This window comes from Exophiala bonariae, assembly GCF_035927105.1.
Source record: "Exophiala bonariae strain CCFEE 5792 chromosome Unknown scaffold_66, whole genome shotgun sequence".
NCBI classification, from domain to species: Eukaryota; Fungi; Ascomycota; class Eurotiomycetes; order Chaetothyriales; family Herpotrichiellaceae; genus Exophiala; species Exophiala bonariae.
Genome location: NW_027042541.1, coordinates 11,789 through 34,817, shown reverse-complemented (window position 1 = coordinate 34,817; position 23,029 = coordinate 11,789). Strand labels below are relative to the sequence as shown.

The following is a 23,029-nucleotide window of genomic DNA, read 5'->3' as shown; positions in this document are numbered from 1 at the left end:
CTTTAGCTTAGAATCCTAGTTATATGGTAGCTATACGAATCGTATGATTTATAGCAAAACCCTTACACTATACCTCTCTCACCCACTCCTTTAAATGCTTTTTTATCTTGCGCACGAAACCTAGAGCGATTTTTATACCCTTAAACTAGAGATTAGTGATCTTACGAATAGTACTAAAACTCCATCCATCCCCCGCCAAAATATCGCTAAACGATACGAATTTCTCGTGATTACGTAGATATTTAACATCTAACCAACTTAAATAAAGGATAAGATTATTATCATTATCTCCTACTCGAAATGGCGAACTCGATTAAGGCTCTTTTGGTGGTACAATCGTAGTACCAACTAATACTATTAGCGAACCATTTTATAGTGGAAACTCTTCTAATATTCCACTCTCTCTACTACTACCAACTCCTCTAGTATAATAATACTAGTAGTATATTGGCGTCGACATTACTAGTAAAGACATTACTCCTTTATCCTATAATTTATAGCGATCTCGTACCACTTTAGCGTCTCTAAGGACCTCTCCTAGAACCTTATCTATATTAGCTACGCCCTTCTTTATAAGGCTATTCCATTTCCTTATATTAGGTAAGAATAGAGCTAAATAGCTATAAAGATTCCCTACGTAGAGAGATCCTTTGTTAGGATAGCTAGTAATATGGTAAACCCACTTTATAGTGATTATAGTGAGTGAGTCTCCTAGGACCTTCTTTATAATAGCTTTATTAACATTACTAACGCGTTAACGCTAACTAGCACTTATTTTAGTAGATCCTCCTCCTCCTAAACGACGCGTTGGCGCCTCTACAACCCTCTCTACTAATATAGGTACTAGCGTAAGTGCCTTCCACTTAAAAACCGCCTTTCTAGAGACGTCTAAAAATCGAGGATCGAATGGCTTATTCTCGATAGTGCGCTCCTACTAGAACCTCTTAAAATTCTCATATTGCTTATTGGTGCTATAGTTAATCGTCTTAAGCACTTTATTCTTCCTCTTAACCGTTAATCGTACGCTAAAATAGTTAGGAATAAGCTCCTTATCATTACGAGAATATTTGTTAGCTATTTGTAGTCGAGTACTCGTTAAAAAGTTATCGATTTATAACTAATAGGCCGCCGCGATATCGGCGCTATACTATAATATCTTATCGATATGAGTGTTTATAGAAATCTCTATAGGATAGGTATTCTCGTCGTATTCTAGGGTTAGTGAGATATCCTATAATGATTTCGTAATTTTCCGCTTTTTACTAGCCCTTTTACTAACTACCTCTCTTTGCGTAGAGGGTCCTAGTAAGCCTAGGACCTTATTTAACGATTTATTATTATTACTAAGTTCCCACGATTTTATTTAGTTAGTATATAATAGCGCGACGCGTGCCAATTCACCTACACCAAAGTACTATTCTCGTGAAGTAAATATCGCGTTATCCTCCTCTTGCTACGCCTCCTCCGCCTTAATACTCGGTTATATAGGATCCTCCTCCTCCTTCTCATTATGTAACGATTTACCACTAGAAAGAGACTCTATAGGCGTTGCGGTGGTAGGAGTGGATCGGGAAGAGATATAGGTCAATTTAAGTCTTTTTAGTTAGTATTTTAGTGGACCTAGGATTAATCGTATAGGCTTTTTGGCGGTATTTACACGCGTAGGAGCTGATGATAAGGACTTCCTAGCATCATTACGACAGTTATTGATCCTCAACCTGTCGATTGAGGTGCTCCTCGCCGCAATACTCGAAAAAGTGGTGGTATTGTCACCCAATTCATTCCGCACCTCCTGGAGTCGCCGCGACGGCGTTTTGGTACGAGAAGGACGCGTTTCCATACTAAACAGAGAATTCTCTATCGATTATAAGCAACAACGACTAAATTTGATGAGGATTTGGCCCTGTACGAAGCAATCCTGTCTGCCTACCAAAAATGCCATATGGCGGTGTGATGCGGCGGCTAAACCACGGATATTTGCCTACTCGAAAATCACAATATAACAAGAATCTTAAGCCAAGGAAAGAAAAGAAGGAAGCTCGTCCTACCGCCGTACGTGTAGTAGAAGTAATCTCCGCTAGTAGTTTTACGGTCGTCAGAGGAACTATCGATAGAGTAATGTCACGTGATTCAGCCTTAGTGAGAGTCGCTGGTAGTCGACCAAGACTTCATACGGGTTCAACCCGTGACATCTATAAAAGGTAGAACGGGGCCTTTCTCGCTCGTATTAAAGGCGCTATACTACGAAGGACGAAAACGCCTTTACTATATTACCGCTTTTTATTACCCTCCGTCTTCCTAGGGACTATAAACAAGACGCCTCTTTAGGCGCTAGGGCCGATCACCAACAATAATTTCTAATAGTCGCGGCAAGCCGAGCCCCGACTGGTGTCGCACTATCCGCGCCTTAAGGCGCCTTGACCATTAAGCCTTACGGAGCTACGTGTACTTCCGGCTCGTGCGCAAAGGGTAAGCAGAGGGGGAGCAGGGGATGAGCCGGGGGTGAGCAGGGGGTGGGCAAGGGTGAGCACAAGGCGGCGTCACCCGGATCCCGATCGGGGTTGAGCTCGTGGCAGATTTAATTCGCCTTGGCACAACTGTTCGAACAAAGGGTCCTCAGGTTGAGGGACATTACGCCTCACCGCATCAGCCAGACCAGTCAAATACAGACTATCCGGCACGTCGGATATGCCATTCGTCCCTATTACTTGGACTTCGGCATTTTCGATGAGATGCGGAAACGTTGTAGCCCCAGTAATCAAGATCCGAACGGCCTTCGACCAGGATCCCAATCGCCCAAGACAGCGGCGAGTGTCGGACCACACCCCACGATTCGAATTGGCAATGTGCCGTTTATTGGGAATTTGCATTAACTTGTGTCTCCGAAGTTGGTAAGCATGTAAGCAGAGGTTTTGAGAAGTAGCACTGAGCACCTCCAATTGTTGAAACTCGTCTAAGATAATGGTATCTGCACCAATTGTTAGAAAAGTCGCCCTATCTCGCTTTACTCGCCAGTAATACGTACCTTCGCTGTTTACCCCTTCGCACATGATAGTCCTGGCACTGTGAATGGCGTTCATTAACCAAGCAGAATGTGCCTTGATCCTGTAACGGCTAAATTCAATGCATTGAATCGTAAGCTCATCTTCTACGTCGGAGACTAGCTTTTCAGATCCAAATATCTGGCCTAGAAGAGCCAGTACCCGTCGGAGATGGTCGCCTGATTTGTATCTGTAGTCCGAATTCGATGCAAGACAGAAGACTGGATTTTCGGCATTATGTGGTGCTGCGATTGCAGTCACTGTGTCTCCACCCTTTTTGAAATCGCACACATACGAAAGCTGATCAAGGAAATAGCGCCACATTTTTCCTGGCTCTTCTAATCCACCCTCTGACTTCAAATCAGGAAATTGTACTCCACGGGCAGGATCTATCACCTTGAGAAGAGTCAGAGGCTCATGAAAGCGACGAAGAAGTCTGCCGTTTGCATCGGGCGGATAGAGCACTGTGGATCTGGAAAAGGCCATCTATACTGGGGACAAATGGACCCGTGGTGCTGGTTCCCATCAAAGAGAAGCGAGGAAAGAACTACAGCCTTTACTGAATAGTCAGCCAAGGTTTATATACAGGGAAGTCAATCTGTGTCGGTCAATGAGTGAACTACCCAGGAAAATGGCCCGGCAAAACGCTAAAACCTTGATTGATCACAGCTATATCTCAATTGACCACTCTCAGCTCGAAAATCAAACGGTGCAGGACTTCCAACTTTACCTCAGAGTCTTGTAATTGCCACTCGTGCCAAGCGAAGTACTTTTATCAGTCTCAAGGATATTGGGCTTGTCTTTCAGCAATGGCGTCCCAGAGGACAGAAAAGGCTCAAAAAGTCAACGACACCAACGACTGTAACGAGCAGCTTACTTTGCCCCTCCATATCGGTAAAAATATTCAATGACATACAGTGTGGAGCCCATGAAGAGAAGCATGTGGAAATCGAGGGCTTCTTGGGCAAATGAAGGCATGTTTTTGGGTCAGTACATGATACGTTTTGAGGGTCCCCACTCAAAGAGGCATGAAATTTGCTCACACATGACCATTGTAGCCACAGGGTACGAAACCTTGCTCGATCTCATCGATGTGGGATCTAAATCACACTAAGTCTGATCACTATATGTTGCCGAACCCTTGCTCAAGGTGTACGCATCGGGGAACGTGGTTGTTAATGACTGGCGTTCGAAGCACACTTTCTTGCAGACAGCTGAATGCACCGCGAAGAATTGGGCGACATGTCAAATTGCGGCTGCATTGATTTTAGATTAGGGTATTTGGCATGATATCTATCCATAGTGAAATTTAGCATCTCTCTTCTCCACTCATCATCATGCAGTCTTTTACAGGATTCGTATTGGTGTTTTGACACTGCGAACGAAGAAGTTTTTCAAGGCGTTTACGTTCTCCAAAGACCATTAAGAAAGTCACAGTCATGAAAGTATCTACTAAGCATCATGCTCTACCTCCACCACCCTCAGGGTCTTGTGGTCGCCAAGCGCATGATGCGACTCGCTAATCAGTTGTCAAGCCAGGAAGGGCGGCCCGGCGCTTCCGTGGGAGGGCAACCAATAGGATGGATCATGCCATTCTATTCTATCAGCCTCACTAACCTGAATGTACTCTGATAATGAGAAATGCAATGCGTTGTCAATCTCACCATGGGCCACTGGCGGCAGGGAAGGGTCAGAGTAGAAATACTACGAGTTTTTTCCGGCTAGGCACAATACATTATTCATAGCAAGACTTCAAATTTCCTCCTGTCAGTGGTTGCGGACAACTGATTTATGAGGCTGATGCATCCGATGAAAGATGAACCTGATGAAGTTTCGATGTCTGCCCTCCCAAGATGATTTATAATGTTCCCTATCAAATCACTCCGGACTTTGGGGCAGGCAGATGATCCTTAAGGTGTAAAATTTGTCCGTAGCGCATTTGCGAGTTTTAGTGGAAGAGATATGTACCAAGCTCGGGTCCGAGTAGGTAGGTTCGTTGTTCGGAGTGTGACAGGCATTATCTGATCTAGAATGCGCTTTGAATACATTTGGGACGTATTCTTGCAGTGTCTTCGCCAATAGAGTTTACATCCAGCTGCTTAGTATCATGTCGCGAAGCCTACTGACGCACCATGACCCCTCATTTGTAGGATACTCCTCGACTATAAATCAAAGATAGCATCTTTTCATTCTTAGGCTGTTGTCATCTCCGATTAAGACACAATTATTTTGGACCATCATGCTGAATTGGCCTAGAAGTTGAGCTTGTTATTTTTCACTCAATTCAATCGAAAGACCTTTACGGCAATCATCCAAATGGCACGGAAGAAGGTCGCCGAGCCTAAGCAAGAGACGAGGCGCTCATTCGTCTTCCCGTGGCTGCATAAAGATGTCGAAAATGCAGTATCTCACAGCATGACCTGTACATGGGTTCGACGAAGTGACGGCGACAAAAGTGCCAACAGAGAATATACCTCTCACGTCATGGGCAAGTTCGAATGCGTCGAAACCGCGTGCAGTACCGATGGCTGGAGCGGCAAGAAAGTGGCTATACGAATAAGAGGCTACACGAATAATGGGTACAACGCGATAGTCTTCAATCAGCGTTGCAGGAGATGCGAACAGCTCGGAACTTTCACTCTGGACAAGGCAGCTTATATCGAACGAATTGCATACAGAGTTCAGAAGTGGGCCGGAGTTCAAGAAGTGGAACCACCATATTACGATGAAAAGAAAGGCCCACCTCACAGGGAAGATCTCTGCGAAGGCTGTAAGAAAGGGGTATGTAAACAGAAAGATGACTGGCAGGGAACAGGTATTCCGAGTGCCAAGCCCTTGGTCATGTGAATCAGATACTTTGATGCAACGCGATAAGCAAAGCTTCCTCCACCGCTCACGCCCTCTTAGTTAGTCCTTATTACTACGGGTGACCGATTTACGCACACTTCTCTGTGTCAAAGGCTGCGACTGAGCTTGATGATAAATAGTGTGAAACTGATCGATCGTATTCGACGACAAAGCCGACGATTTGTTGGCCACCTTTCAATTGCCTAGGAAGACCTCCGGGTAGGTCCCTTAGATACCACAAATTGATATTAGCTTGGGAAATTTAGGCCTGTTCTCTGGTCCACAGTTCTGGCGAGTGTAGGATAACCCTGGTGCCACGGGACGTGTTCGCAAGTTTTCGCGCTAAAAGCAAGTACCAGAATTTAGCGCATGTTGAAAACCCCATTTTCGGCTCCCTAGTTTCTCTTTGGTCAGTGTTATCCCCAAAAGCCTGAGTGCGAAGAAGCCATTCAATTTGAGACTTCTGACCGCACCCTTCTGCAACCTAAGATCTATCCTCGATATAGTGCCTTCGGTCGAAATGACAGTCACCATCACTGGAGCTCCATGGGTTTTCCAAACACCTCTCTAACCATGAGTAGTGGAAAGCGTCGACAAAAAGTTATGTTCACAACCCTTTTTCTATGACCCCATCGTTTCTGTGGTCTAATTGCCTGACCAATCGTGCCAGACTCTTGAATCGCTATTTATTAATCCAGGTAAATAAGTCCTCGTCAATATTTGTGCTATTCCAATCCAAGTTTTTAAAATCTAGATCCTGCAAGCCAATTGCTGCAACATCCTGTGTTTCCGACTGGGAATGGATGGGAGCACATTCGAGTACACCAAGCTGATAGTTGATGAGCCGACGACGCAGGTCACCATAAGTTTGAGCCAGATTGCCCACAGACGTGTTAAAGAGATGCCGGACTACTTCTTCAAACTTCTCTCCAGACTTGGGCAAAACTTCACACCAGCTGTGACGGGTTATTAGAGCGTTCATGAACCTCTGAAGCAGTACCAACCTAGACTCTTTCAATGATTTGCCGAGTACGAGGCATATGCCAAAACCAAGTCTCATTTCCAAGTTTCGATAACGAGAGCCTGCAGTAATCATCTCATGAACCGTTATTGTGGCCTGGGAGCGATCGAAACCTGGTATGCCCGACAGACATACCTCATCAACAATGCTGCTTTCTGTTGAATAGCCCTTTTGTGAGCGATGTTCCGCGAGCAGGATACAAGCGCACCTCCGCACCATGGTTGACTACTGGTCAATACACTTGGCTTGGAGATAAAGGCTAATAATCTGCGCCCCTTGTTTATGTGAACCACCAGTGGTCGGAGACATCCCATACGTCCAAAAGGTACTGGGATCATCCAACCATTCTTTGTTCTTCTGTTGAAGCAATTCTAAGGTCGCTTCTTCTGGTCCCTTGAAGTGGAGCAATTTGTTCAGTCGTGCTTGTTGATTATGTCCTTTGTCCACGATTTTGTATTTCACTAGGCTTCCCAGCTTTTTGTTCGATTGCAGTTCTTCTCGGATTCGGTCTAGCAGGTTCTCGATCTCCAAGGCCGACTGCTTCAAGTCAATTACAGTCACCGAACGCGAAGACATAATCATGATCACCTGGCTTGGGTCGTCTTTGAGAAGCGATTCCACGGCAGAAAGTGCTGACATTTTCAATCTGACAACGTTCAATGGAGCTAAAACAAAATGATTTGAAGTTAGTTTATGGGTGATTGATGGTGTACTATGGTGTTCCTGTGGAGAATGAAGCTCGCGGTCTCAAAACCGAGTGTGAATAATTCCTCGCAACGCATATATATTCGAAAATCCTAGATGACCTTAATTCGGGGCCACTACCATCAGCTGAGACATGGGCGTATCGCCATGAACAGTACATCTTCTATGGCTGCGTCAACACCCTGTGATCAATCATGCCTAACGATATTACGATACTTCTATCTACAACCAACCAGGTCTCGACTCTTGAGCAGTAGGTAATGACTTGGACAAAAGTCGAGTGCCTCCTGTATTCGTTGTGTACGCAGTCAGGAGATCATCCTATCACCCTCTGGTACGCAATTCTTTGTTCATTCATGAAATGAACACCGACGCTGTGCCAAATTTCGAGCAGCCGGCCCCACCAATGATGAACCTCGTAAGGCACCAAACCAGTGAAAAATGGCACCTCAGCTGTCAAAAGTGCTCGAGCCTGCAGTGTAATCCCTTTGATGATGATACCTGTAAGGTTGGGCAGCAACTTCTGCCTCCAACTTCGGATGGAATCTCGGGTAAATAGCGTACACGAATGAGAACGACGCATTAAGCCTGGATCTGGCATGAAAGGAGTTCGAAAGTTCGTCTACGGAGTTAGGCACGCTTTGACCCTTGTCTCAGTAGCCCCCTAGTTGGGGCAGACCATGTGTGCACCGATGATTGGAGTGACTTGCACGAATCTCGCAGAGATGTGAGTTCCTGGAAAGACGTATCTGTTGCCCAAGAACGCAAGGAGGGAGGAAGCTTTGCGAAAGCATCGTTGGAGATAGCTACGATGCGTCGGCGAGGTGGTCTCTTAGATTAGTAGTGTTTCAATGTGGGGGCAAGGCCTTTGATCGATCGGCTCTTGACATATCTGCAGGATGTCATGTATGGATAAATGACTAACGAACCGTGATGGTCTTAGAGAAAGACATCAGTCACAAGTGATTCGTAATTTACTTCAAGGCATGAGGAGAAACACTGTGCAAATAACTAATCAGAGGGTGTACTTGCAGAGACCGTGAAGATACAACATTTATGGACTGTCTGCTGTCTAGATCTCTCACCCCTGTTTGTTGATCCCTGCTTATTGACTGGGAAAATCGATGGAACGTTGGCGATGGCGATAAGGGTGTAATTTGCCCTACTAGTGCACCATCACTTGAAGAGGTGGAGGCCAAGCAAATTGGCTCTAAATACACATTGAGAGTGGTCAATAAGGCTACAGCTGGCAGAAAAAGAAACTCCGTTCGGTAGAACCCTCATGGAGCGTGTCAGAGAACTGTAGGCACTCCACAAAGTTGGAAATGATCGATTTCGAAACCTAGATTTCTGCAGAGAAAAGGAGATCGAGAAAGGATGTCGATGTAAAGGTCAAGGTCAAGAGTTGTTGAGCGTCGATTAAGTGGAAACCAAATCGCATCTTCTGATAGCTGCATCTACGCCCATTTGCCCAGTAAAGCCATGATCCCGGCACCCAGCAGCATTGCGCCCACCATTAAAGCCAATTGCCGGTCATTGTTGGTTCGATCAGGGCTGAACAGGAAATCTCGAGCCATCAGTTCCACCAACCCCGTGTATATCAGTATGCCCGCAGAGATCGAATCCAGCAGCCCAGAGACGACATTGGCTTGGTAGCTGTTGGCATTGTATGTTGTTCGGACTCCCAGACCGGCCGCGATGGCAATAGGAGTGGTGAGACCATACCCAGCACAGAGCCACCAAGGCATCCAGCTCAGCCGCTTTGGAAACGGAATCGCAGACAATCGTGCGCCTATGCCGAGGCCTTCGAAGGACTGGTGGAACACGATGACGGGGTACAAGACCGAGAACTCAGAGCCTGATGCCCCCAAAGTCAATCCGATGATGACGCTATGGAATAGAATGCCGAACTCGAGAATCAGAAAAGCGGCGATCTGTTGCTTGAAAGCCAATGAGGCGGCATGCTCTTTCATTTCGTCAATGTTGAGTGTGTCAAGTTGGGAAGTCGACTGAACGTCTTTGCTCTGAGCCGGACTGCCTTCGCACGTGGATTGGCGCGACTGGTTTATCGCATGTTGGGGATCTGCTGCCCTTTCGGCATGGGAGGATCTTCGCCGTGAAAATGCATAACGGAGCATTGCAGCATCGACAGAGCCGGTGCGACGTTGGTTTTCCGACGGGTTCACGCTTTCATGTTGAGTGACGCCGTATGTCTTCCCAACGTAACGTTCTGCGATGAAGTCCATCAAGAACGTCAACATGACGGTCGACAGTGCTATTGCTGGCGGCCATGAATACCGAGCCCATGCACCAGTCATTCCAACACATGTGTTCTGACCAATCTCATAGTACGACGGGTCGAGTAGACTAAGACGCAAGCTGATCAGTTACATGTTATCTTGTGGCATGCGGCGTGGAATCGTCTTCGCAGAGAAGACTTACTGAATGAACCCTGTCGCAATGATCACACCGGTTCCAAAGTAGCGAGCAAAGAGGTAGACATACAACGGGATCCGCATCCGTGGTACTCTCGTTGCCAGGACTGGGAAGTATGTTACGGCCGACGATACAAGCATGATAACGAAGATGGAAGAGATGCGAGCCCCAAGGTTTCCATCGTAGGCATTAGGTGAAAACTGAAGGTAGCAAGTCAAATCTCTGGCTGGAGTGGTTTCGAGATTGACGCAAGTGGGATCGGAAATCCCAAATGGATAATGATGAGACATGTTGGTCGTCGCTCTGCGGGTAGAAATGTCTGGAGTTGAACGTTGGAGCAAGCTTTCTCATTAGGCGACGAATTCCGAAATCGAATGCTTGTTTTTCTTGACCAGTAGGCACAACAAAAGGTATATGTACCCAGCAGGCAATGAGGACCGCAGTTGCAGAGCACGGGTCGATGCGAAAACACAAGGTTTCAAGAAAACCACGTGGATGTAACGATCAGAATGAGGACCTTGAAGGCTTGCGTCACCCTCATCAGTTTTTGCAAGAAAAGTACGTACCTGGTGGTCGAGCTTAGCAACTCTGGCACTCAGAAGTTGTCTGAAAAAACACCCGTTGCACGCGTCCTTATTGTTAGTCGGACGAGCAACATTCCTCTAGGCTGGCTCTTGCTGATAAAGTGTTGGAAAGCGGCTCCACAGGTGGGAGCTCGACATCTTAAAATTACGCAGATAACCCATGGTCCTCAAAAAAACGTACAGGAAAACTTGTTGATTCCCACGATCCATCTGCTTGCATCAGAGCAATTCTGTAGTGCGAATCCCACGAGCACCCTGAGAGCGGGTGTTGCGACATGGGGTATCAACGGCTCCCTGACCAAGGTGCTGGGGAAATTGTTAAGAATAGTGGGAAGAAGGATCGCACAAGTAAACCTAAAGTATAAACTAGTGTTGGAAACTGTGTATGCAGTGTGTTGGCATTGTGATTGCATAATTTGCTTCCGTATATGTTCATGTAGTGTAAAAGCGCGTGTCTATCAGGGCTTCGGAAATGCGTAATGTGCTGATAGTACAGCTCTTCCCTCGAACGCGACACCCCAACGCCTCATTGTTTATGATCCTACAAACGATTGAGCGCTGGTATGACACAAAATTTTGAATGGGATTCCACGAGAGACGACATTCGAAGGACAGCAACAGATTTTCGTGATGCAGACCATTTCCGAAACTGCCGGGAAGCTTTCTTGGGACGGAATCTCTTGGGCGAGGTGGTTTGTCATCTTCGCCAGTGACTTCGTGATGAAGATTTACTCTCCTTCCATCTGCCATAGTACTCTGAGCAGACTTTTGAAGAGCGCAAACGACTTCCTCAACGACTCAAAGCAGGTGGAGTTGCACTTTCTAGCCGCCAATTCGGTGTTTGGCCATGAAAGCTTTGCGTTGCTGCTGCAATCGCAATGACAAACCCGCATTACCACGAATGATTCTGATGAAGATATCGTATACCTCGATGTGCAACGTGACGGTGACTCGGCTGCTTGTAGCCCAATCGTGAAGCCTCTCGAAGTCCATGAACTGCCGCAGAAGCGGCGTAATCTGAGACACGTACTTGTTGAACGCTTCATCTGTAGCGAAACCCGGCTCTTGCGAAAAATTGGTCTCAATCATCTGACATTGTTGGAGGACAGTGGTTAAGGTGATTGGCACTTGGTGGTCCTGCAACAGTTGACAAATATCGTCATCAGAATAGTTGATTTCTGCCTCAGAGATACGGAATGACCTTGCAATTTCCATACAGTTTCCGAGGTACGGGCGAACTACGTCTCCGTTCTTTTGCAAGAATATTGATGCCTTTGCGAGAAGGCACAGCTGACGTAGGATCCGGATTCGTCCTGGATGTCGAACACGCTGGCGAAGACATTCTAGCCACAGCTGTGGAATCATCAACGTTCCATCGGTCGCATTGCAAGTAAACGATGACGTGCTCTCCAGCTGATTCAAAAAGACTCGACGAGCTGCAGTCTTCGTTGTGAAAAGCTCTACTTGTGGGAGCCCTGCCTCTAGTTTGGAGATCCACGGCCGGTCCAGCCTTAGAAATTTGATGAAGTCCAGTCCCGATCCACTGAGGAATGCGGCAATGTGCAGCAATTGGCTTGCGACCGGAGAGCCATGCTCGAGACGATTTAGCGACACTTCAAACACTTCTCGAATCGAGCGACCTGGGCGAGGTTTGAAGTCTATGAATGCGAGCCTCGATTCCCAGTCGGGGTTGTTAGTATCTGGAAAAATTGATCATCGGCAGGTCTATCAGCTTCCAGTGTCAAGACCTGTCCCATGTATTGGATGGCTCTGCAAGCCGCAAGAGGGTGTCCGTCCAAGAGAGTGGCAGTCTGTTTCAAAGCTTGCTCTGAGATTGTGGGTAGTCGACTGCCCGGCGGAAGACTTTTCAGCACTCTCTGCATAATTTCAACAGTCTCGTCGAGATCCATCTTATCAATTGAGAACATCGCGATATCTCCTGGTGGATCTACGAACATGTACGGGTCACGCCCGGTGTAGATGATAGTCTGTGCAGTGGAGGGAAGGATGGACGTAAGGTTGCTCATGCTTTTCAGAGCATCGAGATCATCAATGAGGAAGAGTGGAGGACGACTCTCCTCGTCTCCAAGCCAGGCAATTAAAGCGTTCGCTCGTTCGCTGAGAGTCATGCTGGTCCAGGCTCCTTGTCTTGCAGAGAGCTTAACACTGTCACCTAGGATTTCCGCTCCTATGAAAGTGGCGATCCGGGTTAACGAGGCTTCATATCCTTCATCTGCTCTGGCATGACAGAGAAAGACATGTCGCTGGTCGAAATTAAGAAATGCTAAGTGAAGCAGAGGCTCGGTCCTCCTAATTTCCGTTCAGTGAGGATCAAATAAATTTGAGCAAGAGCTATGGAGACGCTTGTACCCTATACCTCCAACACCAGTCAATGCAACCAGAGTTTGTACTTCGCTTGCCTCTCCATCTTCAACCGCGGCGGATATAGCCTCGAGTATGGCCTCTCTGCCGACAAAACGACCGGGAAAACGTTTCAGAGAAGGTCCAATGTACAATTTGGATTCCTTTTCCAACGGCGCCCGAACGGATGTTACGTTGGGATGACCGGGAAGCTTTGAGGCAAGTGAGATTGAAGTCAGAATCTTGACTCCTTTGTTTCGGAGAACTAAAGGAGCCACTATACATTTTCTGGCTGATCCTGGTTATTTGCACCACCCCCGGTAAGCCTTGACTTAAGGTCATGGAGTCTCTTGATGACTTGGCTATATCCATTTGTGAACTTCGTTTCAAACTTGCAGATCATGTGATGATCAACATTCTGAATTTTCCCAGCGGTTTGACCAAGAAATTCCGCAGACTCCTGTGTTACAAGCTGGGCAAGTCAGTAATTCATCAGACCTCCAACGGAATGCTACTCTTACTAGACGATCTGTACTCAGACCAAACTTGGCAACTTGGGTTTTAGAGCTCTCGCACAGGCATTCGAATGGTGGTTTTAGTGGGAATAGTTAATCTGAGGCCGTCCTTGTAGACGCAGTATCAAGTTTCTCGTTGTCTTACGGCGTGGGCCTCTCATGGTTGCTGGTCACCAACTTTTCGTGTATTTTCGAGCTCACCGTCTTTACCATAGCAGGGGCCACGCCGCGGCATTAGCGAATTGGGCTTTGGATCAAAATTTACAAATAGAGAAAACTGTAGAATATCCTTAGAGTTGTCATGGTGGAATTGATGGTCAGAAAATCGTAACCTCGCTAGAGACACCCGCTTATCGATAAGCAAATTGATGGAAAGTTGATCGCTGCGGACATGTGAACGGATCAACAACCACATCTTGTCGTCCTGCGCGATTGGTTAGTCGTGGTCTACCTCTCCTTAATATTGACTGCTCCTTGTGCCCCGAGACAGTCCGTAACAATGCCAGGGGTCATTTCAACGACAAATGTTCCAAATTTACCCACAGACACCCCTACCACCACGTCTCTTGAAACACGCCCGGATCCCATAAGAATCAAGAACCGACGCAAACGCTACCTAGACCTGCACCCTGACTACTTCGACGCACACCTCGAACTCGCGGACCCTCTTCTCTACGACCGCCTGATCCGGCGCTTTCAAACCCCCGCCGAGCGCGAAGCCGAAGGCAGATCGAAAGGCTACTCGGGGATCCTCGAGGCCGACCTGTGGCGTAGCGAAGCGAAGCTGGACGCGCTCAAGCATCCGGACCCCAATAGTGTGTTTACTTATAAGCGCGGGCCGAACGGGGAGATTCTAGAAGAGGAGAAAGACGAGGTGCCTGCGACGAAGGAGGAGGGGTTGGCGCGGTGGAAGTGGGAGATGGAGTGCAGGTTTCTACGGGGTGGGGATACGGATTTTGATTATCAAGGCGAAGTGGATAATAGCGAGGCGTATGATGACCTGGTGAGTGAAGAGAGAGATGCGCAGGATCGATACTTTGATGGAGAGACGCCCGAGTTTGTGTCGAGGACGAGGACGGGGAGCACGAACGAAGGGGATGATGGAGACTTGAAGAAAGACTTGAAATTGGAAGGTGAGACAGGAATTCAGGATTTCTGACGATCATCGCCGATAACGAAGGCCTACCCAATACATCTTTCGAGAAGATATCAACCACGCTGGACTGCCACCTCCAAGCTCGAAAGACAAGGTTATCCAGAGAGGATATTTCCATCTCACGGGCCCCAATTTCAAGCAGTCAGACTGTCCCAAGGATCCATCAATCCTCTGAGACTACTCGCACACCGGACATGTGGCATTTGGCGAAATACATGCTTCCTCTCAGTATCACGCATGAATTCCTGCCACTCCCGAGTTGCAATCCACTGCTCCCTGGCCCTTCGGTCCCGGAATTTGAGCATCATGACGGTGTCATGGATCTCATCGCGCGAAAACGTCGACGTTGACGTTGAATCTTGAAATACTGTTTCAGGTATCTCAACTGAAAAAGTCTCGAACTTGGATATCAGCGGCGAGTGTGCGGCATACATGCGTACGCGCGCCAGCATTGTGTCTAATTGATGCGTTGATTGATCGGGCATTTTCCCTCGACGAACCAGGTCAGGGTCTGCGGGCTGCATGTTTCTCTTCATTTGAGAGGCGAAGAAGAAGAACATGCAGGTCAAGGGTCGTTCATTGTCAGGAAGCTGTGTTGATTGAAATTTGGTCATCTGTTCTTCTGACGTCTGCCTCGACGCGGCTGCCGTCTTTTCAAGCAACATGATGATGTCACTGAGAATGGCTGAGGGTGTACCGAAATGATATGTAGTATCTTATATACATGTAAGCCCAGAAGTTGAAGTGTTGTCAGTCTGGACGTACTAGCTCCTCCGGATGAGGAACGTCAAGCAGAAGATGGATGATGGTCGACGAGTTCAACGACTGCAGTATGTTGGGTTGGTTCAAGTTACGATGTTACATTTCCCCGCAAAGACGAAAGGACTGCGGGAGGTGAAGCGACTCCACATCATGATCCCCAATCTGACATTTCGAACCACACCTCCTCAGCCTTGGTACATATGTCGTACCTTTATCTGGGTGTATTATAGAACTAAAGCACTTGTACCTTTCATTCGATATGAAGAAACTTCGCAAACTAACCTGATCATTAGTTTGCAACATGAGCCCTCATGTTAAAGCTCATGAACCGCATCAACATCGAAATCACTTAGATACAGTTTTCGCATCAGTAGGCATCTGCAGACACGAGCATCAACAATTCAGTTTTGATATCACGGGACACCCTGCCCAACCGGTCTGCGGCCTGCAATCACTCTTGTTCGATTTACTTTCATGCAGTGTTGCCTGCCATGGCGGCTTGGCAGGCAAATGATCCTTGTCGAGGCTCGAAGCGGACAACGACCTCCCACCTGCTTCCACACGTTCACGACTCATCTCAGTATCACCAATGATCTACGTCACCACGATAACCCAAGACGACCACCGACAGCTCGGAGTCTTCAAGCATCAAGATGAAGAGACAACGGCTTCAACCGGAAGACTATAATTTCGGGTGGATTTGCGCTCTTCCTGTCGAGCTCGAGGCTGCAACGAAAATGCTCGATGAAGCGCATAATGACATTCCTCAAGATGCGAATCACTCAAACCTGTACACCCTTGGCCGGATTAGCGGGCACAACATTGTCATAGTCTGTTTGCCAGCTGGACAGATAGGCACCAACTCCGCTGCAATAGTCGCCAGCCACATGATGTCCAAGTTCCCTTCAATACACTATATTCTAATGGTGGGTATTGGAGGGGGTGTCCCTAGCGTCGAGGCTGATATACGACTGGGGCATGTAGTGGTCAGCCAGCCACACCTCGGCCGTAGCGGTGTCGTCCAGTATGACCTCGGGAAGAGTACACCCAGTGGATTCGTACGAACTGGTTTCCTAAACGCACCGCCAGCCATTTTGTTAAGCGCGCTTTCAACTCTGCAAGCTGACTCTTCTGCCTGTCAACGAAGGCTCTCACAAAAGCTTTCTGAGTTCAGTCATGGCTGTCAGAATATAGGACTTGACCTCTTGTTCGAGTCTACCTATCAGCATATTGAAGGGTCAACTTGCGACAAGTGTAGCAACAGTCGACTAGTCTCCCGAGCGCCACGGGCTCATCAGGGACCCGTGGTTCATCATGGGACCATTGCATCCGGAAATCAGGTCATCAGAGATGGCACCACAAGAGACAAACTTAGCTCAGAACTAGGCGGCGTGTTGTGTTTTGAGATGGAAGCGGCAGGACTGATGAATAACGTTCCATGTCTTGTTATCCTAGGTATATGTGACTATGCCGATTCACATAAGAACAAAAAGTGGCATTCTCATGCGGCGGCAACTGCAGCTGTCTATGCTAGGGAACTTCTGTCAATCATCCCTACATTTTCTGAGCCGTCCTTCAAAGGCAGGCAAGCACCTGCCTTGCTTAAACTTCTACCAACAGCGGCTGAAGCAGCCTTCAACTCCTACAGCAAACAACACGATCTTCTTTGTCTCCCCAACACTCGAGTCGACGTACTTAATGAAATTTATGCATGGACTGAAGGTGAAGGGCATCAGTGCGTGTTCTGGTTGAACGGTATGGCAGGCACAGGCAAATCTACGATTGCTCGTACGGTTGCAAGAAGATTCAGCGAGCTCGGCAGACTAGCGGGTAGCTTCTTCTTTTCCAGAGGTGGCAAAGATGTCCATGACGCTAGACTGCTCTTTACAACTATCGCGAGACATTTAGCGGACCTCTCGCCCATCCTGGGTCGGTATATCTCCGAAGCGATCGCTGCTCGAGAAGAGATCGCCTCCCAGACCTTCGGCGATCAGTGGACACAACTGATCGTAGGACCGCTCTCGAAGCTCAGCGGCAGGATGGTCCAGCAATCACTTATCATTGTTCTTGATGCGTTAGATGAATGCGAAGGAAATGACGACATCAGGCTATTGATTCGGCTCTTATCCGAGACGAACAGCACGAGCGCTGTTCGGTTAAGAGTGTTGGTGACTAGCAGACCGGAATCAGCTATACGCCACGGATTTCGCTCCATGCCAGAGAGTCTGCACCACGACCTTATTCTTGACGCTATTTCTCAAGAAGTCGTTGACCATGACATAGCGGCATTCCTTGAGGTCAAATTCAACGAAATGAGAGAATCTTTTGCGTATCTCCCCATAGACTGGCCGGGAACTGAGACGATAGATTCCCTGGTCCGGAACGCTGGCGGCTTATTCATCTACGCAGCGACCGTGTGTCGTTTTATTCTCACGAATAAGAAGTGGTCACCTCAGAGATTGTTGAACCTATTTACTGCACAGCACACACCAAGTCTCTCAAAAGGCAATTCTCGTAAGCTCCCATCACTATCGCCGACTGCGGAGCTCGACATGATGTATTTGCAGATTTTGAAGCACTCCATGCAAGGCATTGAAGATTATGACGACCGAGCGGAACTCGCGGACGAGTTTAAGCAAGTGGTTGGCGCTATTGCGATCCTCCCAGAACCACTCTCTCCTACAGCACTAGGAAGACTCCTAGATGTCGACCAGGAGACAATTCACATACTAATAGAGGGCTTGCGCTCGGTCGTCAGCGTGCCCGATGACCCGATTTTACCACTCCGTTTGTTGCATTCCTCCTTCCGAGATTTCCTGATTGATGAAAACAGGTGTAATGACCCACTATTCTGCTTAGACGAGAAAGAAGCGCACCGTACTCTGACTGAGTCTTGTTTGCAACGACTTGAGTCTCCGACAGGCCTCAAGAAAGATATCTGCAGCTTAAAACAGCATGACTCACTCGCAGCAGACCTTGACAAATCTACTGTATTGCAAAGTCTTCCATCTCACATACAGTATGCATGCCTATATTGGGCCCATCACCTTAAGAACATTGGGCAAGATCTTTCTGAGGGCGGTCATCCGCATTTGTTCCTACAGCACCACTTCCTTCATTGGCTCGAGGCACTAAGCGTGATTGGAAAACTTGTGAACGGAGTGCATGCAATCGACTTGCTTGAATCCATGGTCGACGTAAGTTTGAGCTCAGCAAAGCTGATCCTTCGGAATTAACACCATCTAGGACGGTAGCAGCCCTCATCTCTACTCCTTCATCCGTGACGCTAGGCGATTCCTACTATACAACAGGTCAACCATTGAGAAAGCGCCCCTCCAGGCTTATTGCTCTGCCCTCATATTCGCGCCGCAAAAAAGCCTAGTTCGCAAACATTTTGTGAGCGAGATACCTCGTTGGATTAGGCGGATGCCAGAAGTTGAACAAGAGTGGAGTTCATTGCTTCAGACTCTCGAGGGGCATTCTGGCCGAATTCGTACTATTGTGTTCTCATCGGACGGCCAACTTCTCGCTTCTGCTGGCTATGACCGGAAGGTTGTTATTTGGGATACGAAAACCGGAGCTTTCTGCAGCAGGCTCGAGGGCCACTCGGATTGTATTCTTACTGCTGTCTTTTCTCCTGATGGAAAATCGCTTGCCACCGGCTCAGCGGACAGGACTAGCAGAATCTGGGATGTTGGAACAAGGAAACCACTTGTTGTTCTTAACGGCCATACTGCCTCAATTTACAGTGTGGATTTCTCGCCGAGTGGTTTACTCTTGGCGTCTGCATCAGGCGACACAACAATCAGACTGTGGGGTACAAAAACCTGGCAGATACGAGCTATACTCAGTGGTCATGAAGAATCAGTTCGAACGCTGAAGTTTTCGCCCAATGGCGAACTAATTGCATCTGCAGCAAAAGATGGGGTTATCAGAATCTGGGATCCACAGAACGGGCAGTGTGTTCACAGTTTTCGAGCTCAACTGGAAATCACGCCCTCACTTGCTTTCTCACTAGATAGTCAAGTGCTATTTTCCGCCTACCCTTATGAGATCATGCAGTGGGAAGTGAAGAGATGGACTTGCTTGCGTAGTGTCGAAACTTCTGGGAAGCACTTGGGATTTACACTAGATGGAAGGTATGCTGCCTCCTACACGGAAAGTAGCAAGATTTGTATCCATGATGTGTTAACAGGGATAAGATGTGGCGCCTACGAAATTCACCGGGCCGATATATCCATCATAGCATTCTCACCAGTCCAGAAGCTTCTAGCATCGGCCTCGTATGGCGCGAGCATTGAGCTTTGGGACACAACGGTTGAGGGATGCCTCGAAACACATAGGAGCCATTCGGCGCGAGTTGAGGCAGTTTCCTTTTCTCCAAACGGCAAGAAATTCGCCTCGGTATCGTTCGATGCGACTGCCAAGATATGGGACATGAGTACCGGGGAATGCCAACGCACGCTCGCAGGCCATTCATCTGTGGGCGGCTTGGTATTTTTCTCTCCGGATGGCCACTTATTCGTGACTGATTTACGGGACAATGTTAAGATTTGGAATCCCGAAAACAGAGAATGTCACGCCACTGTTAAGCCAAATTTTAGCGCTACGGTGATCGTTTGCTCAACAGATGGCCTGCTCCTTGCATGCTCATCAAAGAGTCAGAATGTGAATATCTGGGATTTAGGCAGCAGTACTCTACTCAGTACTTTGGAAGGCCACTTGGATATTGTTTATTCACTAGCATTTTCTCCTGACGGCCATACCCTCGCCTCGGGTTCTTACAACAAGACCATCATATGGGATGCACATTTGGGGACCTCACGCATCATTCTTGCCGGTAGGGGAGGCTACGTATATTGTCTCGCATTCTCGACCGACAGCAAATTTCTTGCCTCAAGTAGCGAATATGGAGTCACATTATGGAACATACACACTTCAGAACAGATCCTGACTCTTGAAGTTAGAAATATCGATCAAATCTCCTTTTTCCGTGGCGGACTCTATATACTGAAAGAAGACAAAATTCTTGCGCTCAAATACGCTTGCCACTTGCCTGTTGAGAAAGAAGAAGAAGAAGAAGAAGAAGAAGAAGAAGAACACGACGACGACGAAGACTCACTACAGTCCCGAGCAACAAACCGCTGGAAGAACGCGAAGCTGTTTACTGTTTTGGAATTTCCTTCAGAATACCGGGGGAGATATGCTGTTAATGGCAATGTAATTGGTATGGGTCTTGAGTCCGGTCGAGTCACCTTTATGGAAGTTGACCTGGATAACGTGCCACTAGGTGCAGCCACCCTAGGTATAGATTAGAAGTCGCAAGTCATCCTTAAATAGGGTTATCATATGAAATAACGACTTTCAATATAACAAGATAACTACAACAGATTGCGGATGAAGCGAGGACACAACTTGAGAATAAAGTGATCAAGACTTTCAGCTTATAGCAGAGGGCATAGTCAAACTATTCAAGCCACTGTTTTAGATGTAGCCAGAACCTAAGACACCATGTATGGGAAGCCCCGGAAACCAGTGTATAAATGGCGCCGTCGATTATGGCAACTTCAGCAGGCTTCGACGTCAATTGATTCAACGTTCTTGCCGAGTTTTCACCAATGGAAACCTGAACATCAGGCCGCGTCTTCGAAAGAGATCACCATCCCTCAACGGACAACATCCTCATTAGTCTGATTCATCGGTCCGGCTCATTGGCCTACTATATTTACTAAACTTCCCGTTCCGCGTTAATCGCTGAAAGACGAAATACGGGTGACTTCCAGTTTCCTCTTTCTCGCCTGTTCCCTGTTTTTTACCTCTTCCTGAACGCCAGCTTGGACGCTCGCAACCAACCAATATATCTGTATGACGCGAATCAGCTGTCTAAGACTCTCATTGACGTGGATCAAACTCCAATGGGGCATGGCTGAAATGTGTTTTTCACATTACTTTATGTGTTAAGTTGGATTATTTATAATTTTCATAGATTATACCTCACATGTAGCCCGAAAATCATATCAGAAGAAAGAAGGAAACCAATGTTCTGTGACCCTACGCGATAACACGCGCTTCTTCCAACGCGCGATGGAGCGACCTGGAGAAAACCTATTAAAGAAACATGTCATCGTTCTTCACCAAGGGACAAAGTGATAGCCCAGAGAAGCACATCCCTCATTCCTCTCGCCATTAATTTCGGATCAGTATGTGGGTGACTTCAGGCATATTGTCTCAATTCTCTTACGAAGAATAATCAGCCTGGCTTTCTCCCCCATACAAAGTACAATGGTATGTAAAGATGCGCTCTGGGGTTTCGTAGTTCGATCTTGACTCGTTCAAGAATGGCATGTACTTCTTCGGCGCTGTAGCCAAGTACTCGGGTAAATAAAGCCAGGGTATAAGGCTCGGCAGAATTTGCGCAATGGGCTAAGAAGAATAGCCCAAGCTCTTTGTTTCTTCGTCCTTTTGCCCAAGGACCGATCGGGAGCTAATGGAGTCTAGTAAGTAGCTGTTGATATGCTATAGGATTTCTTTCTGCGTACCTTATAAATCTCTTCGCGAACATCGAGAAATCCTGCCTCCTCCATATACCCCTTTAGTAGATGGATGATCCGAGATGGCTTTCCGATGGCTGATAATCCATCATTCAGCTTGTCGAGCCAGTCCGCCATATGCGGCACATGAATCTTGCCACCATCGTCAGACTGCACGTCGGTTGGGCGCTCTTGGATCTCAAGGATGCCACCAGGGTTAAGATTGTTAAATGCGTTAGAGAATAGCTTTCTCCAGTCAGAAATGCTTCCGAGTAATGCTCTACCATGGATATAGTCAAATCGCTCCGCGGGAGGATAGGTCCATTCACGTTCGATGTCGTCCACGTAGAATTTGCAGTTTGGAGGGACCCATGAGGGCTGTATCGGACTGAGATCTGTGCCAATCACGACCGCCTCTGGCCAGTCGTCCGCAAAAGTAATGGTCCAAAGTCCTGTACCGCATCCCATATCGAGGACTCTCTGTACTCTGAGGCTTTCATGTAACGGCGCTCGGAAAATAGCCCCACCAATAGCCATTCGGCAAATGTGATGCATCATGTCCAAGCGTTCCTGTTCCTTTTCGTCATTTGGCAGGAGATAATTGCCCTCGCGATAGGCATGGTACCGACGACCGTTCTCGTATGTGTAATTGAGAACGGATGAAGCTAGTGATGCTGAGTAGAATGACCCTGCCACAGACTCGCCGATGGCAGAGTCGGTGTCACTCGCATCGGACTTTCAAAGAGGTTAACGAAGATGGATCTCAGCAAGCAGTTCCACCACTCACATCGGGTACCAGAGGTGCACCCTGGGTCACAGAAGTCTGTTCGATAGGAATGTCTTCTGATGTTTCGATCATCAGAGAAGACATTGCTACTGAGCCAGACTGATAGAGCAACGATATCTTGTTTGTAGGGATGGTCGATTGGATAAAGTTCGGCGTCAAACTCTATATATCCTCTACGCTGTTTCAGGTCTTGGCGGGGTTTAAAGTTCAACCAGCTTTTAGAGAGGTTTCGGGCGCGGGGTTGATATGGCAACTTGAAGCCATTGAATGATCTTAGCGGTATT

The 23,029-nt window shown here is 47.4% G+C and overlaps 8 protein-coding genes across 8 annotated transcripts; 3 read left to right on the top strand and 5 right to left on the bottom strand.

The window, feature by feature from the left end:
- Nucleotides 1-5,357: 5,357 nt before the first annotated feature.
- LTR84_012000 (uncharacterized protein) lies at nt 5,358-5,888 on the top strand (the record flags this gene model as incomplete). The annotated part of the gene is made up of 1 exon (XM_064855526.1): nt 5,358-5,888. One exon carries the CDS (start codon nt 5,358-5,360, stop codon nt 5,886-5,888), a length of 531 nt encoding a protein of 176 aa, XP_064699834.1.
- Nucleotides 5,889-7,134: 1,246 nt separating this feature from the next.
- On the bottom strand, nt 7,135-7,548 carry LTR84_011999 (uncharacterized protein; the record flags this gene model as incomplete). The annotated part of the gene is made up of 1 exon (XM_064855525.1): nt 7,135-7,548. One exon carries the CDS (start codon nt 7,546-7,548, stop codon nt 7,135-7,137), a length of 414 nt encoding a protein of 137 aa, XP_064699833.1.
- A 1,523-nt stretch (nt 7,549-9,071) lies between these two features.
- On the bottom strand, nt 9,072-10,190 carry LTR84_011998 (uncharacterized protein; the record flags this gene model as incomplete). The annotated part of the gene is made up of 2 exons (XM_064855524.1): nt 9,072-9,993; nt 10,057-10,190. The coding sequence occupies 2 exons, from the start codon at nt 10,188-10,190 to the stop codon at nt 9,072-9,074; spliced, it is 1,056 nt and encodes a 351-aa protein (XP_064699832.1).
- A 1,266-nt stretch (nt 10,191-11,456) lies between these two features.
- LTR84_011997 (uncharacterized protein) lies at nt 11,457-12,763 on the bottom strand (the record flags this gene model as incomplete). Its single annotated transcript, XM_064855523.1, has 2 exons — nt 11,457-12,334; nt 12,409-12,763. 2 exons carry the CDS (start codon nt 12,761-12,763, stop codon nt 11,457-11,459), a joined length of 1,233 nt encoding a protein of 410 aa, XP_064699831.1.
- Nucleotides 12,764-14,009: 1,246 nt separating this feature from the next.
- On the top strand, nt 14,010-14,669 carry LTR84_011996 (uncharacterized protein; the record flags this gene model as incomplete). Its single annotated transcript, XM_064855522.1, has 1 exon — nt 14,010-14,669. The coding sequence occupies one exon, from the start codon at nt 14,010-14,012 to the stop codon at nt 14,667-14,669; it is 660 nt and encodes a 219-aa protein (XP_064699830.1).
- Nucleotides 14,670-14,800: 131 nt separating this feature from the next.
- Nucleotides 14,801-15,331, bottom strand: LTR84_011995 (uncharacterized protein; the record flags this gene model as incomplete). Its single annotated transcript, XM_064855521.1, has 1 exon — nt 14,801-15,331. The coding sequence occupies one exon, from the start codon at nt 15,329-15,331 to the stop codon at nt 14,801-14,803; it is 531 nt and encodes a 176-aa protein (XP_064699829.1).
- A 750-nt stretch (nt 15,332-16,081) lies between these two features.
- LTR84_011994 (uncharacterized protein) lies at nt 16,082-20,744 on the top strand (the record flags this gene model as incomplete). Its single annotated transcript, XM_064855520.1, has 2 exons — nt 16,082-18,625; nt 18,675-20,744. 2 exons carry the CDS (start codon nt 16,082-16,084, stop codon nt 20,742-20,744), a joined length of 4,614 nt encoding a protein of 1,537 aa, XP_064699828.1.
- Nucleotides 20,745-21,678: 934 nt separating this feature from the next.
- On the bottom strand, nt 21,679-22,829 carry LTR84_011993 (uncharacterized protein; the record flags this gene model as incomplete). Its single annotated transcript, XM_064855519.1, has 3 exons — nt 21,679-21,912; nt 21,968-22,693; nt 22,746-22,829. The coding sequence occupies 3 exons, from the start codon at nt 22,827-22,829 to the stop codon at nt 21,679-21,681; spliced, it is 1,044 nt and encodes a 347-aa protein (XP_064699827.1).
- Nucleotides 22,830-23,029: the final 200 nt, after the last annotated feature.